Genomic DNA, 27,453 nt, shown 5'->3' with positions numbered 1-27,453 from the left:
TGTTCTGCGTAGTATCTTGGATGGGTATCTGCTTGGGGTGGCTAGCCTCACTCACAGCTTGCACCCTAGCTCAATCAGAGCTAGCGCAGGTATGTCGCCTCATGCTGGAATGACATCTTGTGACATTCCTGGGGTCCTCAGGTTGTGAGGCACCTCACCACCCCCTGCCCTTGGTGTGAAGCAGTCTTGTCTGTGCCTTCTGTGGTTCAACTCCCTGAAACCACCAGGCTCTGGCAGCACAAGCCCTGACTTCCATGTCTCTGCAGACCTCACCCTCTCTGTGCAGGCTAGTGATAGGCACACACCAACCCCCGAGTCCTTGGAGTGGTCCCTACTGTATGCAGCCCATGTCACAGGACGCTCAGAAATGACCAGGTAAGCTGTCCCTGGAGGAATAGTACACATGCAGCTTGACTGGTACCACTCAGGGTCAGGTCCTTTATAACAGCATAACTCAAATATATTTATAGTTTATTATTAAGGATTAAGTTTTAAGAGATAGTGAGTAAGGTTAATGAGTGGAAACAAAAAGGGTTACAGATATAACATAAAACACAATCCTTATCAGTGCTTATCTTTCCTGTTTAATAAAGTAGATTTCCCCCTAAGGGGTTAAATGTTTGTTTGATAGAGCTGCACTTTGTCAGCCTTGAAAACAGGACACCTGGCAACCCTAGCCCATTGTGAAATAATACAATGCTTAATTTACATGTCAGTTGCTAGATGGACAAACACTCCTGGTCTGAGTGAAAACCTGTCTCTGCTGGTGACTCATATCTTGATACAGACACTCAGGATATATTTTCAGTACATATACACAACCCCTTAAATATCATCCCCTACATACATCACACAATATTATTAACCAGCATGATCCTGGCTTTCATTTAAGATCTTACACAACACTCTTTATGAATAAATACTATGAAAGCAATATGTTAGCTGTAGTGAGTTTGTCAGGCCTGCTAGGAGTTGCTGTTACATGACAGTGAATCCCTTGCCAGCTGGGATTCAGGAGTTCTGAGGGTCACACACCGCCAGCTCCAAGTGAAAATATACCCTAAAACTGCTTGCATTTAACACTTCAGACTTTACACACAGACACACACACCTTCTTAAATTCTAATGCATTGTCCACTTTTTTTAAAATGTGAAAATAAATTACATTTGTTTTTTGCCATTTGTTACACTTTATCAGGGATAAAAGAAAAGGAGTACTTGTGGCACCTTAGAGACTAACCAATTTATTTGAGCATGAGCTTTCGTGAGCTACAGCTCACTTTATCAGGGATGTCATTTTAGATAAGGTTTCTACGTGGTAGTCTCTATGGTATGTATTTGTACATCAGACTTGTCACAGAGAAAAAATATATGAAGGATTTGTGCATAGAAAACTTTATTTCTGGGTACAAGATTATAGTAAAGATCGTAGTATAGTAAAGATTTGTGAATGGGAATTCATTACTCATGCTTAAAAAGAAACACAGTCAATACATGCTTTGTTGGGTTGGGGGCCTTGTAGTATCCAGCCTGATGTTCAAATTCCCACCTGCCTCTCCCCTAGCAACCAATTGGCTCAACATTAAATGTGTAATCTCCCTTCTTTCTTTCAGGCCAGCTGGGAGAATTCTTGCCTGCAGGGGGAGGAAGGGCTGAGGGAAGGGGAAATGTATTCAGAACTAGTATCTGTCTTTTACTGGGGCACTGACAGGAATAGTGGATGGAGGCTTCCTGTTAAACAGAGTGACCACTGATGTGTCCCCCGCAATTGTGCAGTAAAGAGAGAAGAGATAGTTAAGGGGTGACTTGATCACAATGTATAAATATTTGTATGGGAAACAAATTTAATAATGGAAGAGCCTTCTCCTTTGCAGACAAAGGTATAACACAATTCAATGGCTGGAAGTTGAAGCTGGACAAATTCAAACAAGAAATAAGATGCACGTTTTTAACAATGAGGGTCATTAATCAGTGGAACAATTAACCAAGGGTTGTGGTGGAGTCTTCATCACTAGACACTTTAAAATCAAGATTGGATGTTTTTCTGAAAGGTGTACTCACGTTCAAATAGGAATGAATTCACCCAAGTCCTATGGCCTGTGTGATGCAGGTGATCAGATTAGATTATCACAGTGCTCACCTTTGTCTGTATAGTCTAGGACTTTGATTCCCTAAGGGTTCAAACTATTCCCCAGAGAACTTTCAGTTTGAGCCCACAGCAGCTGCTTTTGCGCACACTGTAGCAGTGGGATGTGCGCGGTAAACATCACCTCGACATTGCCATGAAGCTTGTCAAAACTCCTTGAATTATTTTTTAGCCAAAAAAAAGCCTTCTCTCCCTGCCACAGAAATGTTTGTGAAAAACATTTGATAGTTGTTAAATATCTCACATGCTTTCACTGATACAACATTTGACGTGGCATCATTTCACACCATACTTTGCCATGGCATATTGCTTTAGGCCATAACAAAAACCTAACCCAGCAAAACCTTCTTTGATCAAAGGATATCCTGTTTAGGCTATTGTAACCCTTTCTGGCATTATTCATTCTGAATAACCATTGTGAAATAGTTTGCTCCTTGCTCCTGTTTCTGCCTCTTCTCCCCCACCCCTTCTTTTCAACGTGGTGGATGTGAACAATTAAGCAGGCTCTATCCCTCATTTGGGGCCCGTGCTGCCACCTGCACCCACAGAGACTCATACCTTACTATAGGTTTCAGAGTAGCAGCCGTGTTAGTCTGTATCCGTAAAAAGAACAGGAGTACTTGTGGCACCTTAGAGACTAACCAATTTATTAGAGCATAAGCTTTTGTGAGCTTCTTAAATTAAATAAATGTGTTAGTCTCTAAGGTGCCACAAGTACTCCATACCTTACTACGTAAGTAGTCCTATTGATGGGACTGCTCGCAGAGGGCAATGAGGCAGGCCCTGTGGAGCCCAGGTGACTGCGCAAACTACTCCTATAATGGTGTAAGCTATGTCATGCCCTTGCAGTACATTTTGTGGGCATAAGGCATGGGAATGGCTTCTATTGCACCCCCCAAGGACGTAAAAGGGACAGATTTGGCATTACAACCCAGAGGGGCCTACAGCGATTCTAGAAGTTCTTGGGAAAGTCTGCCTTCACTTGTATTGTGAAGCTTTGAGCGGCCCTGTCTCCTCGGAGTGGCTGGGGATGCTCTAGCACTGTCCTTGGGCTCACCTCTCTTGTCCCAAAAGGATACTGAGGGTTAGCTGACCATTTGTCCTGTGTGAGCTGCCACATTCCTTGGTTGAATGCAGCTGGCAGGGCAAACTGCTGCAGCTGTGGACGACACAGGTTAAAACACTTGAGATGTACATGCTACTAGCCGCTGCTGACCTAGGGTATGTTGACAGTGTCCATTTGCATATACCCATTGCTTTCTTTGGTGACTCCTCCTTCATTTGTATATTGCAGCATGCTATGTTAGACAGACCGTATGCAGGCTGCTCAGGGCTAGGTGCAGCCCCACATGATTCCCTCTAACTCAGAGGTAGCAAGTCAGGTGACGTACCAACTCACTACCATAAACGTCTTGCTCCTGCAGAACCTAATGCACGGGCATAGGGTGGATGATGCGTTTTGTTCAGAGTAGGGTACTAATCACCATGAGCAAGGGTGGCAAAACTGAGCTCTTAGTTAGAACTCTGTGAATAACTGGTTGGGGGTTTTTTTGGTTTGCTGGCTGAACCAAAAAAATGGTCCTGGGTGAATTTGTTTTGGGTCACACAAGATGTTTTGGTTTTGAGTTTAATCTTTTATAAATTATAGTAAAATTCAAAATTAATAGTAGTTTCTAATCGAAACATCAAAATGTTTCATTTTGAAAACACTGAAATGTTTTGATTCTTTCAAAAAAAAAAAAACCAAACTTTGGGGGTGCGGGTCTGGGTAGGTGACCAAACATTTTGGTGAATTCACACAATGTTTCAGTTAACCTAAATCTGTATTTTTGAGCAAAAAATGGTTTGGACAGACAACTTCACTCAGCTCTACTACTAGTGTGACTAGAGTAAAATACAATGTCCAACTATTATTTTAATGAGGGGCTCTAACAAACTTTCCCCTTTAGTATTTGATTAGCCGCATATAAATAAAGGTGTGCATGCCTGTAGAGAGGAGGGTTCTGAGACTGAGCGATCTGTTCACTTGTTATCCCACTTCAGCAAAAATACTTTCTAAAATCCATAACCAAAGAATGAGACAACATGATGTGACAATTTAATTCTGTTACATCTATTCTGCCTGAGAAGTGTACACTTTATTCCTGGAAACAAACAGAGCATATTACAGAGTAGTGTTCAATCTGTGTAATTTGAAATCTGGTGTTTATGTGAAAACATAATAAGGAAGTGATGATATCTTGCCCAAGAAGAGAGAAATATTTAAATACAGAGAGTGGAGCAATCTGGTGCACTCCAGTGGCAAAAAAGAAAAAAAGATCTTAATAATCCTATGATCAATGAAGATGATAAAACATTATCCAGGAACATGTAGCAAACTTCATCGGAATCAGGGAATTTCCCCACCCAAGGGATTTTTCACAAGGCCAGTGCATCACTGGTCCTTGAAAATGGATTTGTAAAATTGGTTTATACAGTACCAGGAAATCAGTTTTTAAATTACAGTAGAGTAGGCAAAAAGTACCTGATATTTTTTTACTTTTTATTGAGGGAAGTCAGTATTTCAGGGTGACTGACTTAGGAAAACACAATTAAAAATGAATGTCTGTTCCCTTACAGTCACAGGCATCAAACAGAAAAGCACTCATAATGCATAAAAGCACAACAGTATTTGTAATTTCCTATGCCGTGTGCTTGTGGCCTCTCCAATTGTTGCTCTTTCTTCTTAAAATGCAGTTATATCTATAGAATCTTTTTTAAAAAATTCTTGCAAATAATTGGAAAGTGCTTGTTGAGGATCATATTGAATGTAACCCTTTAAAATGTTTTCTTTTTTACATATTTTACTTTTGGTACAACTTCAGCTCTACAAGATTCATCGTGATGAGAAGTATGCAGGAGACAATTCACAGGCAGGTTAGAATATGATCATTTATCTACATACGCTTCTTCATTTTAAAAAAAATGAGGCCAGATTCTTCGCTAGTATAAATCAGTGTAGCTCCATTCTATTCAGTCCAGTGGTGTTCCCCCATCAGAGAAGCTGGCCCATGACTGACTGAGGCCAATTGGCAATGTACTGCTAAACAACGTGTATCACTTATAAACAAGTTTTGAGTAATAGTCCCCACTTTTATATTACCTTTATTTTATGGCGTAAAGCACTTAGCTGGTGCTCAGAGTTAAAATACAACAGTTGTAGGTGTATTTAACAGTGGGTCAGATCTTTAGCTGGTATAAATTGGCATAGATCTACGGCCTGAACTGAAGGGTGCTATACTGATTTATGCCAATGGAGGATTTGGCCTAAAACCTTCCAAATTAGGACCATTTTAGGACAAGTTAGGCTGGAAGAAAAGCAAATGGGTCACTAAAACTTGTCTATGTATGGCTGACTCTCCTCTAAAGAGCCAGTTCTGGTGTATTCTTGGTGTTGTGAATGAGATGTTGTTGAATACAGGACTGAAAGTTGGGAATTTCTGCTTTCTAATTCCTAATCCGACATTGGTTCCTTTGCTTGCATTTCTTAGGTTTCCTACCCCATGTCATGTTGTTTGGTTACAAGCTAAATTGTATTCATTTTAACTACTTTTCAACTTTCCTTTACATCATTTAAGGACAGTTAAAATTTAATTATGAATGAAATGGAAGATGCATTCATTATGCAAAGAGTCCTGTGGCACCTTATAGACTAACAGACGTATTGGAGCATAAGCTTTCGTGGGTGAATACCCACTTCGTCGGATGCTTGTAGTGGAAGTTTCCAGAGGCAGGTATAAATATGCAAGCAAGAATCAGGCTAGGGATAACAAGGTTAGTTCAGTCAGGGAGGATGAGGTCCTCTCCTAGCAGTTGAGGTGTGAACACCAAGAGAGGAGAAACTGCTTTTGTAGTTGGCTAGCCATTCACAGTCTTTGTTTAATCCTGAGCTGATGGTGTCAAATTTGCAAATGAACTGAAGCTCAGCAGTTTCTCTTTGAAGCAGTTTCTTGTAATTTCCATGTAAGTAAGTTACATACATAAAAGGTTGTTACAAGGAGGAGGGAGAAGAATTGTTCTTGTTAACCTCTGAGGATAGGACAAGAAGCAGTGGGCTTAAATTGCAGCAAGGGAGGTTTCAGTTGGACATTAGGAAAAACTTCCTAACTTTCAGGGTGGTTAAGCACTAGAATAAATTGCCTAGGGAGATTGTGGAATCTTAATTGTTGGAGATTTTCAAGAGCAGGTAAAACAAACACCTGTCTCGGATGGTCTAGATAATATTTTGTCCTACCTTGAGTGATGGGGACTGGACTAGAAGACCTCTTGAGGTCTCTTCCAGTCCTATGATTCTGATTTTGTACATCTAGTCTCCCTGCAGAAAGTCATCATGTTCAAGTTCTCAGCCAAAAGTTTGTCACAAAAGTTATTCAATGTATCCCAGTATCCCGGGGAAGTGGGAGAAGGAAATAAAGCCAAGACATTCACTTTTTCAGAAAACATGCACTATTATGTAATAAAAGTATTTTATCTGAGGAGGAAGAGGCACAAGATCAGTTTTTAGGGTTGTAAACATCTTTTATTGATCGAAATGATCTGCCATTTTAAACCAATAATAGCAGGTGGGTGAACAAACAGGTGGGGAGAAGGGATGATGGTATAGCTGCATGCACAGTCTGTAGGTGTAATAACCCAGTCAGCAGCAGTAATCACAACTAGTAGCAAGACAGAGGAGCTGGGATCTTGATCCCTCAGTGCAACTCAATACATTCAGGAGAGTGGCTTTCAAACTTTCACCACTGTGAAAACCCTTGTTACCTTCTTGTACAGGAAATTTTGGGATTTTAAAGTAATCTTGGACCTCTAACGGGAAAAAGCTACTCTCAGGGCTTGTGTACACTAGATATGCTACAGTAGGAGAGCTGACACAGTGAAGACTCTACCTACGTCAACAGGAGAGTTTTCATAGATTCATAGATATTAAGGTCAGAAGGAACCATTATGATCATCTAGTCTGACCTCCTGCACAATGCAGGGCCACAGAATCTCACCCACCCACTCCTGCGATAAACCTCTCACATATGTCTGAGCTATTGAAGTTCTCAAATCATGGTTTAAAGACTTCAAGGAGCAGAGAATCCTCCAGCAAGTGACCCGTGCCCATCTAAACCCACCTACTCCTGTGATAAACCTCCAGGGCCTCTTCCAATCTATCCTGGAGGAAAATTCCTTCCCGACCCCAGATATGGCGATCAGCTGAACCCTGAGCATGTGGGCAAGATTCACCAGCCAGATACCCAGGAAAGAATTCTCTGTAGTAACTCAGATCCCACCCCATCTAACATCCCATCACAGGCCTTTGGGCCTATTTACCATGAATATTTTAAAAGATCAATAAATTGCCAAAATCATATCGCATCATACCATCTCCTCCATAAACTTATCAAGTTTAATCTTAAAGCCAGATAGGTCTTTTGCCCCCACTGCTTCCCTTGGAAGGCTATTCCAAAACTTCACTCCTCTGATGGTTAGAAACCTTCATCTAATTTCAAGTCTAAACTTCCCAATGACCAGTTTATATCCATTTGTTCTTGTGTCCACATTGGTACTGAGCTTAAATAATTCCTCTCCCTCTCCAGTATTTATCCCTCTGATATATTTATAGAAAGCAATCATATCTCCTCTCAACCTTCTTTTGGTTAGGCTAAACAAGCCAAGCTCCTTGAGTCTCCTTTCATAAGACAAAAAGAAAAGGAATACTTGTGGCACCTTAGAGACTAACCAATTTATTTGAGCATAAGCTTTCATGGGCTACAGCCCACTTCAACGGGCTGTAGCCCATGAAAGCTTATGCTCAAATAAATTGGTTAGTCTCTAAGGTGCCACAAGTATTCCTTTTCTTTTTGCGAATACAGACTAACACGGCTGTTCCTCTGAAACCTTTCATAAGACAGGTTTTCCATTCCTTGGATCATCCTAGTAGCCCTTCTCCGTACCTGTTCCAGTTTGAATTCATCCTTCTTAAATATGGGAGACCAGAACTGCACACAGTATTCCAGGTGAGGTCTCACCAGTGCCTTGTATAACGGTACTAAAACCTCCTTATCTCTACTGAAAATATGTCGCCTAATGCATCCCAAGACCACATTAGCATTTTTCACGGCCATATCACATTGGCGGCTCATAGTCATCCTGTGATCAACCAATACTCCAAGGTCCTTCTCCTCCTCCGTTACTTCTAATTGATGCGTCCCTAGCTTATAACTAAAATTCTTGTTATTAATCCCTAAATGCATGACCTTACACTTCTCACTATTAAATTTCATCCTATTACTATTACTCCAGTTTACAAAGTCATCCAGATCTTCCTGTATGATATCCCTGTCTCTCTCTAAATTGGCAATACTTCTCAGCTTTATCATCCGCAAACTTTATTAGCACACTCCCACTTTTTGTGCTGAGGTCAGTAATAAAAAGTTTAAATAAGATTGGTCTCAAAACCGATCCCTGAGGAACTCCACTGGTAACCTCCCTCCAGCCTGACAGTTCACCTTTCAGTATGACCCGCTATAGTCTCCCTGTTAACCAATTCCTTATCCACCTTTCAATTTTCATATTGATCCCCATCTTTTCCAATTTAACTAATAATTCCCCATGTGGCACAGTATCAAATACCTTACTGAAATCTAGGGTAAATTAGATCTGCTGCATTTCCTTTGTCTAAAAAAATCTGTTACTTTCTCAAAGAAGGAGATCAGGTTGGTTTGACACGATCTACCTTTTTGTAAAACCATGTTGTATTTTGTCCCATTTACCATTGACCTCAATGTCCTTAACTACTTATTCCTTCAAAAATTTTTCCAAGACCTTGCATTCTACAGATGTCAAACTAACAGGCCTGTAGTCACCCGGATCACTTTTTTTCCCTTTCTTAAAAATAGGAACTATGCTAGCAATTCTCCAATCATACGGTACAACCCCTGAGTTTACAGATTCATTAAAAATTCTTGCTAATGGGCTTGCAATTTCATGTGCCAATTCCTTTAATATTCTTGGATGAAGATTATCTGGGCCGCCCGATTTAGTCCCATTAAGCTGTTCGAGTTTCGCTTCTACCTCAAATATGGTAATATCTACCTCCATATCCTCATTCCCATTTGTCATGCTACCATTATCCCCAAGATCCTCATTAGCCTTATTAAAGACTGAGGCAAAGTATTTGTTTAGATATTGGGCCATGCCTAGATTATCCTTAACCTCCACTCCATCCTCAGTGTTTAGCGGTCCCACTTCTTCTTTCTTATTTTTCTTCTTATTTATATGGCTATAGAACCTTTTACTACTGGTTTTAATTCCATTTGCAAGGTCCAACTCTACTTGACTTTTAGCCAGTCTCACTTTATCCCTACATGTTCTGACCTCAATAAGGTAGCTTTCCTTGCTGATCCCTCCCTTCTTCCACTCCCTGTATGCTTTCTGCTTTTTCTTAATTACCTCTCTGAAATGCTTGCTCATCCAGCTTGGTCTACAACTCCTGCCTATGAATTTTTTCCCCTTTCTTGAGATGCAGGCTTCCAATAGCTTCTGCAGCTTTGACTTAAAGTAATCCCAGGCCACTTCTGCCTTTAGATCCATAAGTTCTTCAGTCCAATCCACTTCCCTAACTAATTTCCTTAATTTTTGAAAGTCAGCCCTTTTGAAATCAAAAACCCTAGTCGCAGATTTATTTTTGTTAATCCTTCCATTCAGTTTGAACTGAATTAGCTCATGCTCACTTGAACCAAGGTTGTCCCCTACAAACATTTCTTCTATGAGGTCCTCCCTACTCACCAAAACCAAACCTAAAATGGCATCCCCTCTAGTCGGTTCAGCAACTACTTGATGAAGGAATCCATCAGCTATCACATCGAGGAAAATCTGAGCCCTATTATTATTACTAGCACTCGTCCTCCAGTCTATATCTGGGAAGTTAAATTCTCCCATGATAACACAGTTTCCATTAGTATTTACTTCATTAAAAACATTAAAGAGAGCTCTATGCATATTCAAATTAGATCCCGGCGGTCTATAGCACACCACAAGCATTATCACAGGGGAGGCTCTGGTAGTTTTCTTCCCCCATGTGATTTTTGCCCAGACAGACTCTGTCTTATCCATTCCATCGCTTCTTATTTCTTTACATTCTACCTCATCATTGATATGCAATGCCACTCCACCACCTTTACCTTTATTTCGGTCTTTCCTAAACAGCACGTACCCTTCAATACCTGTAGTCCAGTCATGACTACTATTCCACCATGTTTCTGTTATCCCTATAATATCTGGTTTCACTTCCTGCACCAGTAGCTCTAGTTCCTCCATTTTGTTACCAAGGCTCCTCACATTGGTATACAAACATCTTAATTTTTGCTGTTTGGCCTCGCTCACATTCTGTACCCAATTAGGCACGGTCATTCTACAGCCAGTATGACCTATTAGACTGGTATCCACATGCCCGTCCTCCTTATGTCCATTCTCCTACTCACGGCTGTATCCTTTCTTACTTTGTTTTCTTCCCTCTCAATGCTAAAATCCAGCGTGGAGATTACCTGGACATCTCCCAACCATCTCCCCCAGATTACTAGTTTAAAGCTCTCTTAATCAGTTGTGCCAGCCTCCATCCTAGAAGTCAATTTCCTTCGCTACTCAGATGAAGTCCATCCCGAGAGAACTGTCATGAACGCCTCCCAGTGGCCATACATCCCAAAGCCCTCCTTACACCAGTGCCTATGCCATCTGTTGATAGTCATAATCTTGTCGCACCTTTGTTGCCCTTCTCTAGGAACAGGCAGAATCCCATTAAAGATCACCTGAGCCTCGATTTCCTTAAGCGTCTTCCCCAACCTGGCATAGTCTCCCTTGATATGTTCCAGCGAGAATCTACTGGTATCATTTGTTCCCACATGAAGGATAATTAGGGGATTCTTTCCCGCTCCCTTTAGGATCCTTTTCAATCTCAGGTCTACATCCCGTATCTTAGCACCTCGAAGACAGCACACCCTTCTGTTCTCTGGATCAGCTCTGGTTACAGGCCTGTCTATTCTTCTCAGTAAAGAGTCCCCGGTCACGTAGACCTGCCTTTTCCTGGTGACTGTGCTGTTCTCCAGTCTATCCCCTGTTCCCTCTGGCTGCAAATTCTTTCTATTCCTAGTCTCTCTTGTAATCCTCTTCAACCCATCCTGTATCCTCCTGGGACTCGTATTTGGTGTAGTCTCCATTGATTCTTCCCCTTTTGCTAAAGGACTAGCTGCTCTTCTCTTCTTCCTCGCCCTTCCACCTTTAGTGACCACCTGCTGAGCCCTTCTTCATTTTCCAACTCTGCAAACCTATTTTTGAGCTCCATTTCTCCTTCACTAGCGCATCTTTTCCTCTGTCTGGTTCTCTTAGTCACATGCTTCCACTGTCCACTTTCCTCACCCAGCAGTATCCCCTCAGAATTCTTCAGTCCTGCTTCTATCTTCAAGTCTGAGCTTTTCCCTTCAGCTGCCTCATGTCTTTGCTCCATAATCCACTCGACCCCCTTTTAAACTCAATCAGACTTTCCACCTGCATCTCCAGTCCTCGGATCTTGTCCTCCGTCAGCTCTATTAGACGGCATTTCATGCAGACAAAACTCTTACCAGGTAGCCCCTCCAGGATCATATACATACCGCAGCTTCCACATCCAGTCATCTTCATTGTGTCTTCCACTACATGGGTCACTCCCACTGCTGCCTCTGTATCTGTCATAGCCTTCCCACCTAAATCCTGTTAGTCTGGGAAACACAAACCACACCAAAACACCACAACCCACAGCAAAAACAAACCCCAAACAAGCACCACAATACAAACTCCCCTTACAAACTCCCACTGAAACTCCCCTGTTTACAGCTCTGTTTGCTGGCTCCTGTGCCGCTGCAGCTGTCTGAGAGGTTCTCCTGTTGGTATAGGTACTCCACCTCCCGAGAGCAGTAGCTAGGTCAATGAAACAATGCTTTTATCAACCTTGTGCTCTCTATACCGGGGTGAGGTCATCTTAACTGTCACTCCGGGATGTAGATTTTTCACACCTCTGAGGGACATAGTTGGGTCGACCTAACTTTTTAGCGCCACTGAATCACAGCATCTAAAGAGTATTCCTAAAACAAACTTTTGATCAATTTTAGTTACTTTAAAATATTTACTATATTTATAGTTTACATTACTTTAAATTCTAAGACATTTTAGTAAAATCATATACCCATTAAGCTTCAAACCAATAGTACTGTGTACATTATATTATATATCTTTATACTATTGTATGTTCACATTAGATGCATACCTCCAGCATCACATGAAGTTAATAAATATCAATTTAATGATGGTCCTAATCCTTTAAATTATTATTATCCCTTCTGAACAGTTCTCTGTGATCTGTGACTAACTGGCACTTTAGATACTACAGTGATGGGCATTTTAGAAATATGTATAGATAGATAGATGGAAATTATTTTACAATGTAAGGTAAACTGTGGCTATGTATCTGAAAAAAAAATCTAGAAGTTTACCAGGTTACCCTTTTGAGATTATCATGAAGCATGTAACATGCATCTGTTTTATCTGACTATTTCCTGGTCTGATGGATGGGATTTTCTCTCTTGTCAATGTCAGGAATGGTGGTTTGGTTTGTAGCTAATTGTTTGTTTTTAATCACTGTAACTCTTTTTTAACATAAATACTCAACAAAATAAAAAAATGTCCAGCTCAGTTCCATGTGGAGAGGCAGGACAGTCTTCTGGTTAAAAAACAGGACTGGGAGTCAGGAGACCAAGTAGCTTGTCTTTCATGTGCAGCAAATTCCTGGGTGATCTTGGCCAAGTTACTAAGGGCCAGATTTCAAAGGTATTTAGGCACCTAAAGAAGCAGATCGACACCTAGTGGGGTTTTCAAAACTGCATAAGAACTTAACTCCAATTGATTTCAATGGGTATTAGTTGACATGGGCCAGATTTTTAACAGTATTTAAACCGAACTCCCACTGATTTCAATTATTTTAAAAACCCCTGGGCAATTTTGAAAATCCCAGTAGGCAACTTTAGGTGCCTAAATATCTTTTAAAAATCTGGCCTTGATCTGTCTCTGCCTCCATTTATCTGTATAATAGAGCTAGCAATATCTCCCTACCTCACAGAGGGCTGTGAACATAACGAGCTTTGGGATTTAAGATGGAAGGGGCAGTAGAAGAGCAGTGTATTTATTATTGTTGTCATTTTAAAGTTTTCATTTTATATTTCTAGAATCCCACTCCTTCAGATGCAAGAACAGGAGGAAAGAATCAATTGATGTCAAATCAATAACCTCTCGAAGCAGCGATGGTAAGAAAATAGAAATCCAAAAAGAATACAGGTTTCAGAGTAACAGCCGTGTTAGTCTGTATTCGCAAAAAGAAAAGGAGGACTTGTGGCACCTTAGAGACTAACCAGTTTATTTGAGCATGAGCTTTCATGAGCTACAGCGCACTTCATCGGATGCTGACTCTAAGGTGCCACAAGTACTCCTTTTCTTTTTTTTTAAAAAAGAATACAGTTAGAAATACAGAAAGCAAGTGACCTGAGCAATCAAAATACGGAGTTAAACAGGACAGCAGTAGCATTCTTCTGAGCTACTGATGGAGAGACGCACAAGTGACCTTTGACATTTCTTCCAACGTTTTTTGTTATCCATTTATGTTGAATTATGAGGTACTTCCCAAAACAGCAGAAGACACTAACTTTTCAGTATGATGCATGATCGTGTACAGCCTGCATGAAGGTGAGGTGTGGCTGTACCGCAGCAGGGGTAGGAGGGTTCTGGAAGAATGCATTTATGGAGTGCCAGCTCTCCCCCCTTTGAAAGGATGCAGCTTGTGCTCCTCCTATGCTTGTTCAGCTTCACAGGCCGATGCAGGAGGGGGTGGGGCCTTCAGCTCACAGGGGCCTTGTACTGCTACTGGCTAAGACTCACTCCTTATCCCATTGGTGGCTGGTCACTGTGATGGGATGTGAGCATGGTGATGCTAGAGGCTTCTTTCACCATTTCTGCTCATTTGCATGCACTCCCAAGCAATCATAGTTTGCAGAGATCTAAGAACCTGGTTTTGGTCCAGCAGAGTCTCAGGGTTCAGAGTGTGAAACAAATAAAAGGAGAGTTGAAAGAAAAGCTAGACTGAATTAAGGCTATTTTAATTCTGAAGGAGAGTGTCGATACAGGGATTTAATGTGGTTTTAACTAGTCCATTTAAAATTTACAGCTTCAGTTAATTCAGATTAATTTTCCTGAGTATTCCCATGTAGACAAGCCCCTAATAGGCACCAGGATACTCAACTGAATCAGCTGCAGTGGTGGTGCTAGTGACCTGCTAATAGCTTCCTGCTGGACCCTCATGGGCAGGGGATTAAGCAACTTCGAACCCCTTTGCTAGCTAAGGGCATATTTTGTTAGGTCATTCCCAATGACAGTCTCTATGTGCCAGTGACTCATAGGGCTCTTTCATTGAAATGCGTGTTCTGTGTTACATGCAGTGTCAAAATCTAAATCTGTATATTTTATGCAATGGCAGCGCCAAGCTTACAGAATCGTCGGTATTCATCAATGGCAAGAATCCACTCAATGACAATAGAAGCACCCATCACAAAGGTAAAAAAATGTTATCACTGACTGCTACTGTATGCCACAAACTCAGGATACTTTGGTACTATCTTTGCAGAAAAATATGTGGGTGTATTTACAACAAAGGGACTGTAGAAATTGTGCATCTCAATTTTATTTACTCTGTTACAAATATCCTCTTTGGGTCTCTCCTTCTATATCATAGCCATAGAATAGAATATCTGTGTGGCCTCTGTTTTCTCTTCCTTTTATATTGAGAGCCATTTAGAAAATCATAGCTTTGCCTCCACAATCACAATGTTTGAGTGCTGGCCTGGATTCTTTGTCTGGAGACCTGTATAGTCCCATAGTTTATCGGGTCTCAGTAGTCTTGTGGCATTGCCACCCATTAGCCTACCTATAAAATACCTTGGGCCCAGACACACAACTTCTAATAACGATGCCTAGGCTAGGCATTCACACCTCTCTCTTCACTCAGGCTCCTGGTCCCCATAGCTCCTCAGTAGGTTTCTCCTCACCTAATCTGCTGTTTAAAGCACCAAAATAATAGAATGTAAGGGGAGGGAATTCAAATTCAGAAAATCTAGACTCTGGTTGTTTATATAACACACTTAGTATTTGGGGTGACCATAGGACTTCTACAAAGTGTGAAATAACACAGTATACTGACTGCTGTCACTGTAAATGTCGTGGGGATTAAGATTTTGTAATAATATGAAAGGAACAATGTTTTTTCTTTGAAGCAATCTGATTTCACTCTTCCCTCCAACCCCCTCAGGTTATTAACATCATCAATACTGCCCAGGAGAACAGCCCTGTCACGGTAGCAGAGGCTTTGGACAGAGTTTTGGAAATTTTACGGACAACAGAACTTTACTCCCCTCAGCTAGGTACCAAAGATGAAGATCCTCACACAAGTAATCTTGTTGGAGGTCTGATGACTGTGAGTAGGAAAAGAAAATTTAAACAAACATCAACTAACTGATCTGACACAGTGGGTATCTTTCTTCCACCACTGGGGCAAGAGAATCCCTGCATCCACCTGACTGAGGGTTCATCAGCTATAGTGCCTGTGCCTTCAGGGGGAACAGGGACTACAATTCAGCTTTACCGACTTGCCTTGCATTTAGGCCACACCAGTGCAGTTGACCTGAGAGGCACCAGTAAGCATGAAGATTGTTACTATTGCTGTTTTTCAGTCAGGTGGCTTGGAAACACTGCTACTCTTTTATGTGAATAATTCTTTAGTTCCATTGGAAACTACATATATTGATAACCTAATCGGTAGTATCCCAAGTTCCTGAAAGCTTTTAAGAAAAAGTTACCCGATCACTGCACTGCAATTGAACTGAAGAATTATTATACACCTGATGCAGTCAGTGACTATACAAAAGTTTGTAAAACTGAACTTTGACCTGCTAAGGAGCCTTTTACCATGTCCAGACTGCCCTACACACCAAACCTGCATTGGATTTTCATAGTGGAATATCTCAAACCCTCTTCCTACAGATGCTGGTCTGGAGCCCCAGAATGGGTCGCTTGTGGAAACAGCATAACTGAAATGCAAAACAAGTGACATTTGTGAATTTCAATTAAAAACATCATGCAACCGTCAATGAAAGGGGATGAGAGGAGGCCAATACATTGTTGATCAAATAAATACCCTTTCTGGAGACCTCCTACCAGTGGTATTCAATAGTCTGAGTGTCCCTGCTTTTAGACCTGTGTCATTAAAAAGGAAATCTTGCAGTAGCAGTTACCACTTTTATCAAACTTTTCAACTCCAAGAAAGTGGAGTTGGAGCTTCTAAGTCCCTTGCTAGTTACTTCTACTTCTGTACTGGAAGACTGAAAACAAGCATGCTGCTTGAGGCACTCCCTAAAACATGAACAATATTTTAGGTAGCCAGGGCTAGTTCCTATGGGGAAATGGTGTAAAGCATTCTTTATACTTGATAATGGTTTCCTACAACTTATAGAATCTTTATTTCAGGATGGCTTGAGAAGACTGTCAGGAAATGAGTATGTATTTTCTAAGAGTAAGTTTCCATGTTAAACTTTCTTTGCCTGTGTTGTGTTTCATTGGCCGCAAACATTGATTTAGAATTCCAAGCTAGTTTGCAGTTTGATTATTTGTCTTTGGAAGTGGTTTTCCCAGTAATCTGAGAGCAAGTGTTTGAGCAAGTGTCAGTCTGGTTCAAGTAGTCAACATCATGTATCTGAGAAATGTAGAAACCAGACTGGAAAACAATTAAAATGAAAAATGTTAATTAAACAAATATGACCGTTAAAAGTCATCATTTGATTTGTTTGCTCTTCTTGATTTATGTCTAAACTTGTATAAAAGATACAGTACCTGAAGATATTTCTAAACTTGGTGTCTTCAGAAGGAATTAATTTCTAATAAGGATTCTGCAAATGAAATAAAAAAGTTTTAAAAATCCATAATTAATTTCATTCCAAAATTTTCTTTTGACAGACATGAACCAAAGCCATAGTCACCTTTCAGTGCCAATTACCGTCAACGATGTACCACCTTGTATTGCACAGTTACTTGATAATGAAGAAAGCTGGGACTTTAATATTTTTGAATTGGAGGCTGTTACAAATAAAAGGTATGTGACTGCTTTCTGTACATACCCATAAATGAAGCTGTCAAGTGAGCTATGGCACAAAGGAACCCTGTGTGTTTCACTATGTATTTTGCCATAGCTCTTTCAGAGAGACCCTCCCTTGTTGTCTGTGTTGTCACTGTACTACTTTGCAAACAGGTCAATATGCTGTTTTCGGAAATCCAGTGCAGCTGGCCAGAAAGAGTCAGTGTCCATGCTAAGTGTACAGCCACCTCACTCTGTCAGTCTCTTCTTCATCTCAACACCCTAGGCCTACAGGATTCTTTCCTCATCAATTGATCTTGTCTCTTACCTGCTCCAACTCCCTCTCCAAATAGACATTCTGTTCGGAATACTCTGCTGCCTTTACCTTCTAGATGCCCCCACAGAATCCTTTTTTCCCAATTGCTCCACAAGGGATGTTGAGGTGTATTTTGTATCTGAAGGCTGCTCATGGTCATGCAGGAAACAGCAGACCCCCATTAGAGGAGGTGCTGGGACAGGTCTGTGTTGGGGGTTTAAAAAAAATAGGTGGAGGGGAGCAAATGGTACTGGGCCCAATAGATTTTAAGGCCAGAGGGAACTATTGGATCATCTAGTCTGTATAACACAGACCGTACAGTTTTACCCAGGTAGCCATCTACTGAGCCTAGGGTGACCAGATGTCCCAATTTTTATAGGGACAGCCCTGATTTTTGAGTCTTTTTCTTATATAGGCTCCTGTTACCCCCCAACCCGATCCTGATTTTTCACACTTGCTGTCTGGTCACCCTAACGGAGCCGAATTGTGTTTCACTCAAGGATGCCTTCCAGAAAGGCATGTTATATTAACTTGGATGGAATAAATGGGCCCAGAGAGTAAAAGCTGTTAACATGACCCTGACACTGTACAATACTAAACAGTTAAACATAGCTCAGGTTTCAAGGTCAGAGCCTCAGCCTGCTTAGTCCCATGTGAGTGTAAACACCATTAAACAGCTTTTTAACCTTTCATTACAGAAAAAGAAGGAAAAAACTGTTAGAGCATTTCAAATGTAAATTATTATGCAGGTCTTTCATTTTAACACATCCCTGATTCCCATTCCCTAAGCTGTACAGAGTTTTTAGAAGGAAACACATCCCCCATCTGGCAATGTCTTACGTGGTGTTAAAGATGGTAATAACTGTCCTTTTTTGGGAGAAAAGGAGAAAGTTAGTGGAGACGAGCTGCTGTTGTAGTCTGATCCTGTTTCCTAGAAGATAAAACGAGACAAACACACATAAGAGGGAAAAGAGCAGCATAGAAAGAAAATGTAGCTTCTATCTCTGGTGCTGACTGTCACTTGCAGCATTGCTGCTGGGGAATCGCACATGGTCTTATCAGCCGCTGGCAAACTGGTAGCGGTGTTGGGCTGTTTAGAACATTGCTGTTAGCTGCCTCTCTGGTCACAGGCTTACAGCAGTGTCGCAAAATATACAGTCTTGGCCAGCTAAGCCAGACTTTCTTATTAAGCAGAAGGCAAAAGGAGAGGGATAGGAAAGAAGAAAAAAGGTGCGAAGAAAAAAGACACCATGCCGGGGGGGGGGTGGGGGTAGGGGGTAGGAAAGTCTCACAACCCAAATGGTGTTCAGGATCTAGCCACTGGGTCGTTAGATCCTGAACAGCATGTCCTTGGCTCCTTCTCTCTGGCCTGGGCTGGGCTGGTCAGGTCATTTCTCAAGATCAGGATGACAAAGGCCCTGTGGTGTCACCATAGGTCTCGGGAGACAGTGAGGGTGCCAGCCCTGATGGTGAAGCTCCTGCCTTCCTGTACTTCTGCCTCCCAGACAGCCAGCTATTTGTATTTTAAGGACCCCAAAAGGAAGTGATGGGTGAAATAGCCCTTGTCCACCAGTTCGGCCTGATTTCCAACACCATGTTTGGTCCATTGGTTTCTGGTTCCACACTTCTCTTGTTCACGAGACATAATTCAGCAGAGTCCTTCAGTTATATCAGTCTGTCTCCTTTTCATTCCTTTTCTCATCAATGTTTATTGTTATAAACTATTGTGACATTCTGTAAAATTTTATCCACATTCCCACAGTTAGGCTCATGCTTTGGGTAGGTAGGTGAGGCCCCAATTATTACAATAGGCATACAGTCTTGATTTGAAAACATTAAGAGATGAAGAATCCACTATTTCCCTTGGTAGTTTGTTCCAGTGGTTAATCAACCTCACTGTGAAAAGTGTGTGCTTTATTTCTAATTTGTGTTTGCCAGACTTTAATATCTCATAATTGGTTCCTGCTATGCCTTTATCCACTAGATTAAAGAGACTTATGTCCTGCATCAATACAGTAATTCAGAAGCTGAGCAGTGTATGGACTTCCCATGCTTCTCTCCCCAAAAGTCCTGTCCTCCCAAAGCAGGCACAATTTATGCATTGGATATCTCATCAGTGTGGGCCATCGTCTCTATAGGGAAGGAGTGGCTTTAGGCTCCACGTTATTCAGAGTGATGTTGATAAACAGTGTTGCCACCCTCAGGCTTTTTAAAACCATGAGTCAGATTCCCAAAAATAATGAGATTTAAAAAAAAACACCCAATAGCAGGGTTCTTTTTATTTGCCATCGGTTTTGAGCTGTTAGTATATACTTGGGTCATGTTTTCAAGTTTTTTTTTCCAAAGACCATAAGGATTAGACTTTATATATATATATATATATATATATATATATATATATAGTCTAATCCTTATAATATATATATTAAATGAAAGCTGAGGTTGTCACATAATCAGAGGACACCAGGGGCTGAAGTTTTAAGAAAAACACCAAATACCTTGAGACTCCCAATAAAATCGTAAGAGTTGGCAACACTGTTTGCTCTGTGATGCTTTTCATAGCAGATTAAATTAAGACTGAAAGCGTGGCAGAATGGGTAGTAAACTAACTGCTGGTGGACCAGAGCCTTAAAGAATCATCATCATGTGATAAACTAAATGGTGTCTATTTACACTTGTTTTTTAAAAAATGGAAGGTGCCGAACGGGAGACATGATGCACAATAGAAATTGTTAATTTGTTTGCATGCATGTGTGTTTTTTCTACTTTGCTACATTTCAATGATCCTTGTCTCCTTACTTGTTTTCCAGGCCATTAGTTTATTTGGGTTTAAAAGTTTTTGCCCGGTTTGGGGTCTGTGAATTTTTAAACTGTTCAGAAGCAACACTACGAGCCTGGTTCCAAGTGATTGAAGCCAACTACCACTCCACCAACTCGTACCACAACTCCACACATGCAGCAGATGTTTTACACGCTACTGCGTTCTTTCTCGGAAAGGAGAGAGTTAAGGTAGAACTTCCATTGTGAATTCTTTACTTTGACCCTTGAATAAACACGCTTTAGGACTAATCAGATTATTTGTTCATTAACAGATGTGTCCATGACAGCCTCTTGTTACAAATAACATATTTGTTACTTGACAGTCACACAGTAGAGCTGGGCATCTTTGCAACCAGTAGATAATGCTCCTAACTTCCTATGTCTGCTCTAGCCTTTGCACCTGCAGTCTTTGCTGAGACAAGTAATTTCTCTGAAGTCCATAGGACTATTAATGTGAGTAAGGAAATTAAACAAATAGCCGTTGCAGGATCACACCCTTCATTACTGTGCAATGCAGGAATGCTGAAACCTCTTTTCCCTTTTGTAATCTCTTGAAAATTTTGCTGGGGGGGTGTGAAGAGATATACACGATAAACCTAGGTGAATACAGAGAGAATACTGATCAGGAGTGGTAATGGCATTATTTTTTCTCCAGGGTTATTTTAGGAAATTGAATGCTATAAGGCTTCTAGTTAGAATGACCTTGCCCATCCCTTCCTTCTAGAAACATTTCTTTATTCACAGAAATGTAGCTGAAGCAATTATAAAACAATCTGTGTTTACCCTTTGAAAAATGGTATCTTCAGCCATTTTTCTAGCAAAAGGAGAAAGTTAGTATTTGGTTATCTGGTTTCCTTACCCCAAAATATGTTGTAGTCATATGGTCAAAATCAACTGTAAGACAGATGCAGAAAATAAATTTTAAATGAGATTTCTACATCTCAATTTACTTAAGTCAATGGCAGAAATATATTTAATTCTTTGATGAAAATTGTAGAACATGAATATTTTGGTCTGTACACAGTGCTTTGCAAAACACAAAATAGAAATCCTGCTGCATGGTGCTTACCATTGCAGACACACACTACGTGGCACAACAGCTCCAACAGAAGAAGGTGCAGAAAGATCACTGGGATGAAGATACAATAAGAAAGCTTCATAGAAGAAGTGGTTTTGAGATGGAGAAAGGATACTCTTGGCACTCAGTGAGTGGGAAGCTCACGCATGGAGAGAAGGCCTCTGTTCTGAAGAGCTTACATTTGAACTCCGATATTTACCTAGTGATATTTTAAAGATTGAATTGTGATTACTTACTACGTGATGAATAATGGTAGTTTTACTCTTTCTTGCAGGGAAACCTTGACCATTTAGATGAGGTGGCTGCATTAATAGCTGCCACAGTTCATGACGTGGATCACCCAGGACGGACCAACTCTTTCCTGTGCAATGCAGGAAGTGAATTAGCTGTACTCTATAATGATACTGCTGTATTGGAAAGCCACCATACAGCATTGGCATTCCAGCTCACAGCTAAAGACAACAAATGCAACATTTTCAAGAATATTGACAGGTTAGCTTGCTGTGTTTATTTTATTCCTTTTGGACACTGAAGGCGCCACTTTTGCTTAATATAGAAAATTCACACAAAAGCCTTTATCACTTCTAGAACTATACAATAGACCATTTAAAAAAAAAATTCTTTCTTCCCCATGTCAGCATTCCAAATGATACGTTTGGAAATGTAAAGATGTTTCATATTATTTTGTGGAATATGGTTTTACTTAAAAAACCAATTGACTCGAACTCCAGGTGAACGGGAGGGGTTGCGGAAGTATATTGTTACTATCCCTGGAATACTGAATTCTGTGTATTGATTACTCTAGCATGTGAACCTAACTTTCGTTATTTAAAAAGATTTCTATGAGTGCCCTGGTGACTTCCTGTTCCTGCTTATTTCAGACAGATACTTTACCACATCCCTTTTGAGGTTATGGCATCTTACGAGTGACTTGTAATTGTACTGATTTAGTTTTAAGTTATGTAAAATGGCCACAGGCCACTAAAACCCCTGCTGACATGAATGCAACTACAGTCACTGTTCTGAGTTGCTTTCAAGTTAGTCCATTTTATGTTCGATTTCTGTCTCAAAATGCTTTTTGTGAATGTTGTGAGGAGATCAGGAGAAACACAGTTAACTCTGGCAATGGCCTGCATGAGTAAATTGTTTCATTTTTCTCTTTTAGGAACCATTATCGGACATTGCGCCAGGCTATTATTGACATGGTTTTGGCAACAGAGATGACAAAGCACTTTGAGCATGTGAACAAATTTGTGAACAGCATCAACAAGCCGATGGCATCTGAGGAAAGCAACTCAAATGTAAGATAAATCAGCTTGCTGTTCTGAAGGACTTTGATCTGTTTAAGCATCAAGCAAACATTTAAATGTTGTTTTCATGTACTTATATTTATTTGCACTGTGGCAATGCCCAAATGCCACAATCAAGATCCTGACAAATGTAAGGGGACTGTTGCCCCCTTACTAACATTCAGTGGGGGTGTTTCAGTTGCTAGCTCCCAGTTCTAAAAAGGGGGAAGGGTTGATGGGGAATCAGGACCCCGAGACTGACAGCCCCCAGGAACAATGGGGAGAGGCCAATGCTCCAGGTCAGCCTGAATAACAGGGCGGGCAGGCTAATCAGGGAGTCAGGAGGCCGGGGAGGTCCTGTCCTCTGTGTGAGCTGGAAATGCCTGGATCAGACAGAGTGGGGCCGAGCTAAGGAGAAAGCAGGGGCCCAAGCTAAGCTGGGGAGCAGAGCTGTGCCAGATCCAGAGGGACCAGAAAAGCAGCCCAGAGAGAGCAGACCCTGTCCTGGGAGCAGAGCTGCAGCAACTAGAGCCAGAGGGGCCAGAAAACCAGCCCACGAAGCAGGTCAGTGCTGGGAGCAGAGTCACAGAAGCAGCCTGCAGAGCAGACCTGTCCTGGGAGCAGATCTGTAGCAACCAGAGCCAGAGGGGCCAGAGAAGCAGCCCAGGGAGCTGGAGGCAGAGCAGCAGCTGTGCTGAGATAGAGTGGACCTGGAGCTAAGACAGTGGAGCTGGAGTTGGGGCAGGAGCAGTCCAGAGCCAGGTGTTGTGAGCAGCTGGGGAGAGCGAGGGGGGACCCTGGGCAATGGGCCCAACACAGGGAGATGCCTCAGCCAGGAGGCTCTGCAGGCCAGACTCGAAGGGGGATTGATAATCCCAACAGGGCGGGGGCAACACTGGGAAGAAGGGCCCTGCCACCCAGAATCTGTGGCCACCACCAGAGCGAGTGTCCAACCCATAGCATCCCTGCAGCACAGCCAGGGTCTGAGAAGAAGGCCTGGGACTTACAAGGAACAGACTGTGAACTGCCCTGACATTCCAGAGACACTGTTTGTGATGTTCCCTGCCACAGAGCGGGTTGATGTGTTTCCTTTAACCTTTCCCATTTCCCCTTATTCTTTTTAAAATTAGTTGTTGATTAAATAACTTGCATTTGCTTCAAATTGTATGTAATAGTCAGTAGGTCAGAGAAGTGCCCAGTGCAGAGAGCATACCCCGGAGTGGGGACACCCTAGCCCCTGTCCTAGGTGACCACAGCAGGGTTGGGGGTTGAGCCCCCCAGGAATCCTGGGCCCTGCCTTGTTGGGGTTACGAGGACTCTGCCAGACAGGAGAGTGGAAGGGGAGTCCTCAAGGGCAGGGAGGCCACTGGGTAAAGGAACTGGGAGCAAGGACTCAGATCCTTTCACTAGTCCACTTCACTGGGGTAGTGCAGAAGCCAGGAAAGTTCCCAACAATAGCGGGACTATTCCCTTGCTTACACTATGGTGCTAGATGCAGTACAAACACAGGAAAACATAGTGCCAGGCCCTGGCCCAAAGAGCTTAAATCATCTGATGTTGTAGGCCATACTTTCATAGAATTATAGAAGATTAGGGTTGGAAGAGGCCTCAGGAGGTCATCTAGTCCAACCCCCAGCTCAAAGCAGGACCAACCCCAACTAAATCATCCCAGCCAAGGCTTTGTCAAGCCGGGCCTTAAAAGCCTCTAAGGATGAAGATTCCACCACCTCCCTAGGTAACGCATTCTAGCGCTACACCACCCTCCTAGTGAAATAGTTTTTCCTAATATCCAACCTAGACATCACCCTTGAGACCGTTGCTCCTTGTTGGTAATCTGCCACCACTGAGAACAGCCAAGCTCCATCCTCTTTGGAACCCCCCTTCAGGTAGTTGAAGGCTGCTATCAAATCCCCCCTCATTCTTCTCTTCTGCAGACTAAATAAGCCCAGTTCCCTCAGCCTCTCCTCATAAGTCATGTGCCCCAGCGCCCAAAGCATTTTTGTTGCCCTCTGCTGGACTCTTTCCAATTTGTCCACATTCTTTCTGTAGTGGAGGGCTCAAAACTGGATGCAACACTCCACATGTGGCCTAACCAGTGCCGAATAGAGGGCAATAATGACTTCCCTTGATCTGCTGGCAGTGCTCCTACTAATGCAGCCCAATATGCCATTAGCCTTCTTGGCAACTGTTGACTCATATCCAGCTTCTCTTCCACTATAATCCCCAGGTCCTTTTCTGCAGAATTGCCGCTTAGCCAGTCGGTCCCCAGCCTATAGCAGTGCATGGGATTTTTCGGTCCTAAGTGCAGGACTCTGCACTTGTCTTTGTTGAACCTCATCAGATTTCTTTTGGCCCAATCCTCCAATTTGTCTAGGTCACTCTGGACCCTATAGCTACCGTCCAGCATATCTACCTCTCCCCCCAGCTTAGTGTCATCAGTGAACTTGCTGAGAGTGCAATCCATCCCATCATTCAGATCATTAATGAAGATGCTGAACAAAACCTGCCCCAGGACAGATCTCTGGGGCACACCGCTTGATACCGGCAGCCAACTAGACATCAAGCCATTGATCACTACCCGTTCAGCCCAACGATCTAGCCAGCTTTCTATCCACTTTATAGTCCATTAATCCAATCCATACTTTTTTAACTTGCTGGTAAGAATACTGTGGGAGACCATATCAAAAGCTTTGCTAAAGTCAAGATATATCACATCCACCACTCTCCCCATATCCACAGAGCCAGTTATCTCATCATAAAAGGCAATCAGGTTGGTCAGGCATGACTTGCCCTTGGTGAATCCATGTTGACTCTTCCTGATCACCTTTCTCTCTTTCAAGTGCTTCAAAATTGAGTCTTTGAGGACCTGCTCCATGATTTTTCCAGGGACTGAGGTGAGGCTGACTGGTCTGTAGTTCCCCAGATTCTCCTTCTTCCCTTTTTTAAAGATGGCAGTATATTTGCCTTTTTCCAATCATCCAGGATCTCCCCCGATCACCATGAGTTTTCAAAGATAATGGCCAATGGCTCTGCAATCACACCAGCCAACTCCCTCAGGACCCTCAGATGCATTAGATCCGGCCCCATGGACTTGTGCATATCCAGCTTTTCTAAATAGTCCTTAACGTGTTCTTTGCCCACTGAAGGCTGCTCACCTACTCCCCATGCTGTGCTGCCCAGTGCAGCAGTCTGGGAGCTGACCTTGCCAAGACCGAGGCAAAAACAGCATTGAGTACTTAAGCTTTTTCAACATCATCTGTCACTAGGTTGCCTCTCCCATTCAGTAAGGGTCCCACACTTTCCCTGGCCGCCTTCTTGTTGCTAACATGCCTGTAGAAACCCTTCTTGTTACCCTTCACATCCCTTGCTAGGTGCAACTCCAATTGTGCTTTGGCCTTCTGATTATACCCCTGCATGCTATAGCAATATTTTTGTACTCCTCACTAGCCATCTGTCCAAGTTTCCACTTCTTGCAAGCTTCCTTTTTGTGTTTAAGCTCACCAAAGATTTCTCTGTTAAGACAAGCTGGTCAACTGCCATATTTGCTATTCTTTCTGCACATCGGGATGGTTTGTTCCTGTGCCCTCAATAAGTCTTCTTTAAAATACAGCCAGTTCTCCTGGACTCTTTCCCCCCATCATATTAGCCTCCCAGGGGATCCTGCCCATCAGTTCCCTGAGGGAGTCAGTCTGCTATTCTGAAGTCCAGGGTTCAAAGTCTTCCTAACTGTATCAACAAAATTTGGAAATATATCCATTTGTGCAAAATTCTACATGCTGAGCAGAATCAGCATTTGTGTGTAGTTATCCAGGTCAGTTTGTGTTTCCAAATGGGGATTTTTATATGAATTAATAAAGGCATCAGCAGACTTTACATGTGCAATTAGAAAAGCTATTGACAATTTAGCCTTAACTATTTTAAAATGAAACCCATTTCTGGAACCTTTAAGAAAGATTGAATAATTCTCACTTTTTTTCTTTTTATCACTCTATTTATCGTTTTGCTGGAGCCCGCACCCCAACCCCCTCCCTTTTATCATTCTGCCTTTGGTCCCCTCTTTTGTCGCTCCTATTTGTCACCCCGTGCTCCTTAAGCAGCTGTAGTCAGCTTCTTGACAACATCTCTTGGGATCAGTCTTATGCCCTGTGCTTTTTGACTGAGTGCTCCAGGTCTGGTGCCTCTTATCCCTGTTTGTCTCTCCTCAAAGTCAAATGTTTGGTCTGTGTCCCAATAATCAACTGCCACAAAGTTCCTCAAAACAGTCTTGGCCACTAAAAAAAAAAAAAATCTACTTAAGCCTCTGCTTAAAGAAAATAAATGTATTAGAAAAATTGAGAAAATGCTATCAAATCAAAGGTAAATGACACAAAAATACATACCTAGATCTAAGACTCCCCTCACCTTATCTAGGTAAACACCAAATGCTCTGGAAATAAATGCTCACATCTTTAGGCTTCTGTGCCTCAAACAAGCTCATATCAAGATTTTTCTGTGTTCATATATGGGTATGTTAATTTACTTCTGGTATTAAATGGCCCCTTTGCCTGCCAGTTATATTCTTTATACCCTTTGAAGGGACAGTTG

The 27,453-nt window shown here is 41.9% G+C and overlaps 1 protein-coding gene across 6 annotated transcripts in view; it reads left to right on the top strand.

The window, feature by feature from the left end:
- PDE8B (phosphodiesterase 8B) overlaps positions 1-27,453 on the top strand; it is a 160,158-nt gene that overhangs the window by 120,528 nt on the left and 12,177 nt on the right. For all 6 annotated transcript variants that reach the window (XM_048849532.2, XM_075128518.1, XM_048849530.2 and 3 more), the window contains exons 11-19: positions 5,011-5,062; positions 13,420-13,497; positions 14,721-14,797; positions 15,549-15,713; positions 16,763-16,808; positions 17,249-17,384; positions 20,493-20,691; positions 21,855-22,072; positions 22,746-22,881. In XM_048849532.2, the coding sequence (XP_048705489.2) occupies positions 5,011-5,062; positions 13,420-13,497; positions 14,721-14,797; positions 15,549-15,713; positions 16,763-16,808; positions 17,249-17,384; positions 20,493-20,691; positions 21,855-22,072; positions 22,746-22,881 (1,107 nt within the window). The remainder of the gene's footprint in view (positions 1-5,010; positions 5,063-13,419; positions 13,498-14,720; positions 14,798-15,548; positions 15,714-16,762; positions 16,809-17,248; positions 17,385-20,492; positions 20,692-21,854; positions 22,073-22,745; positions 22,882-27,453) is intronic.

This window comes from Caretta caretta, chromosome 5, assembly GCF_965140235.1.
Source record: "Caretta caretta isolate rCarCar2 chromosome 5, rCarCar1.hap1, whole genome shotgun sequence".
In the NCBI taxonomy this organism is placed as follows: domain Eukaryota; kingdom Metazoa; phylum Chordata; order Testudines; family Cheloniidae; genus Caretta; species Caretta caretta.
Note: the sequence above shows the minus strand (reverse complement) of the source record. Positions and strands in the feature narration are given on the sequence as shown.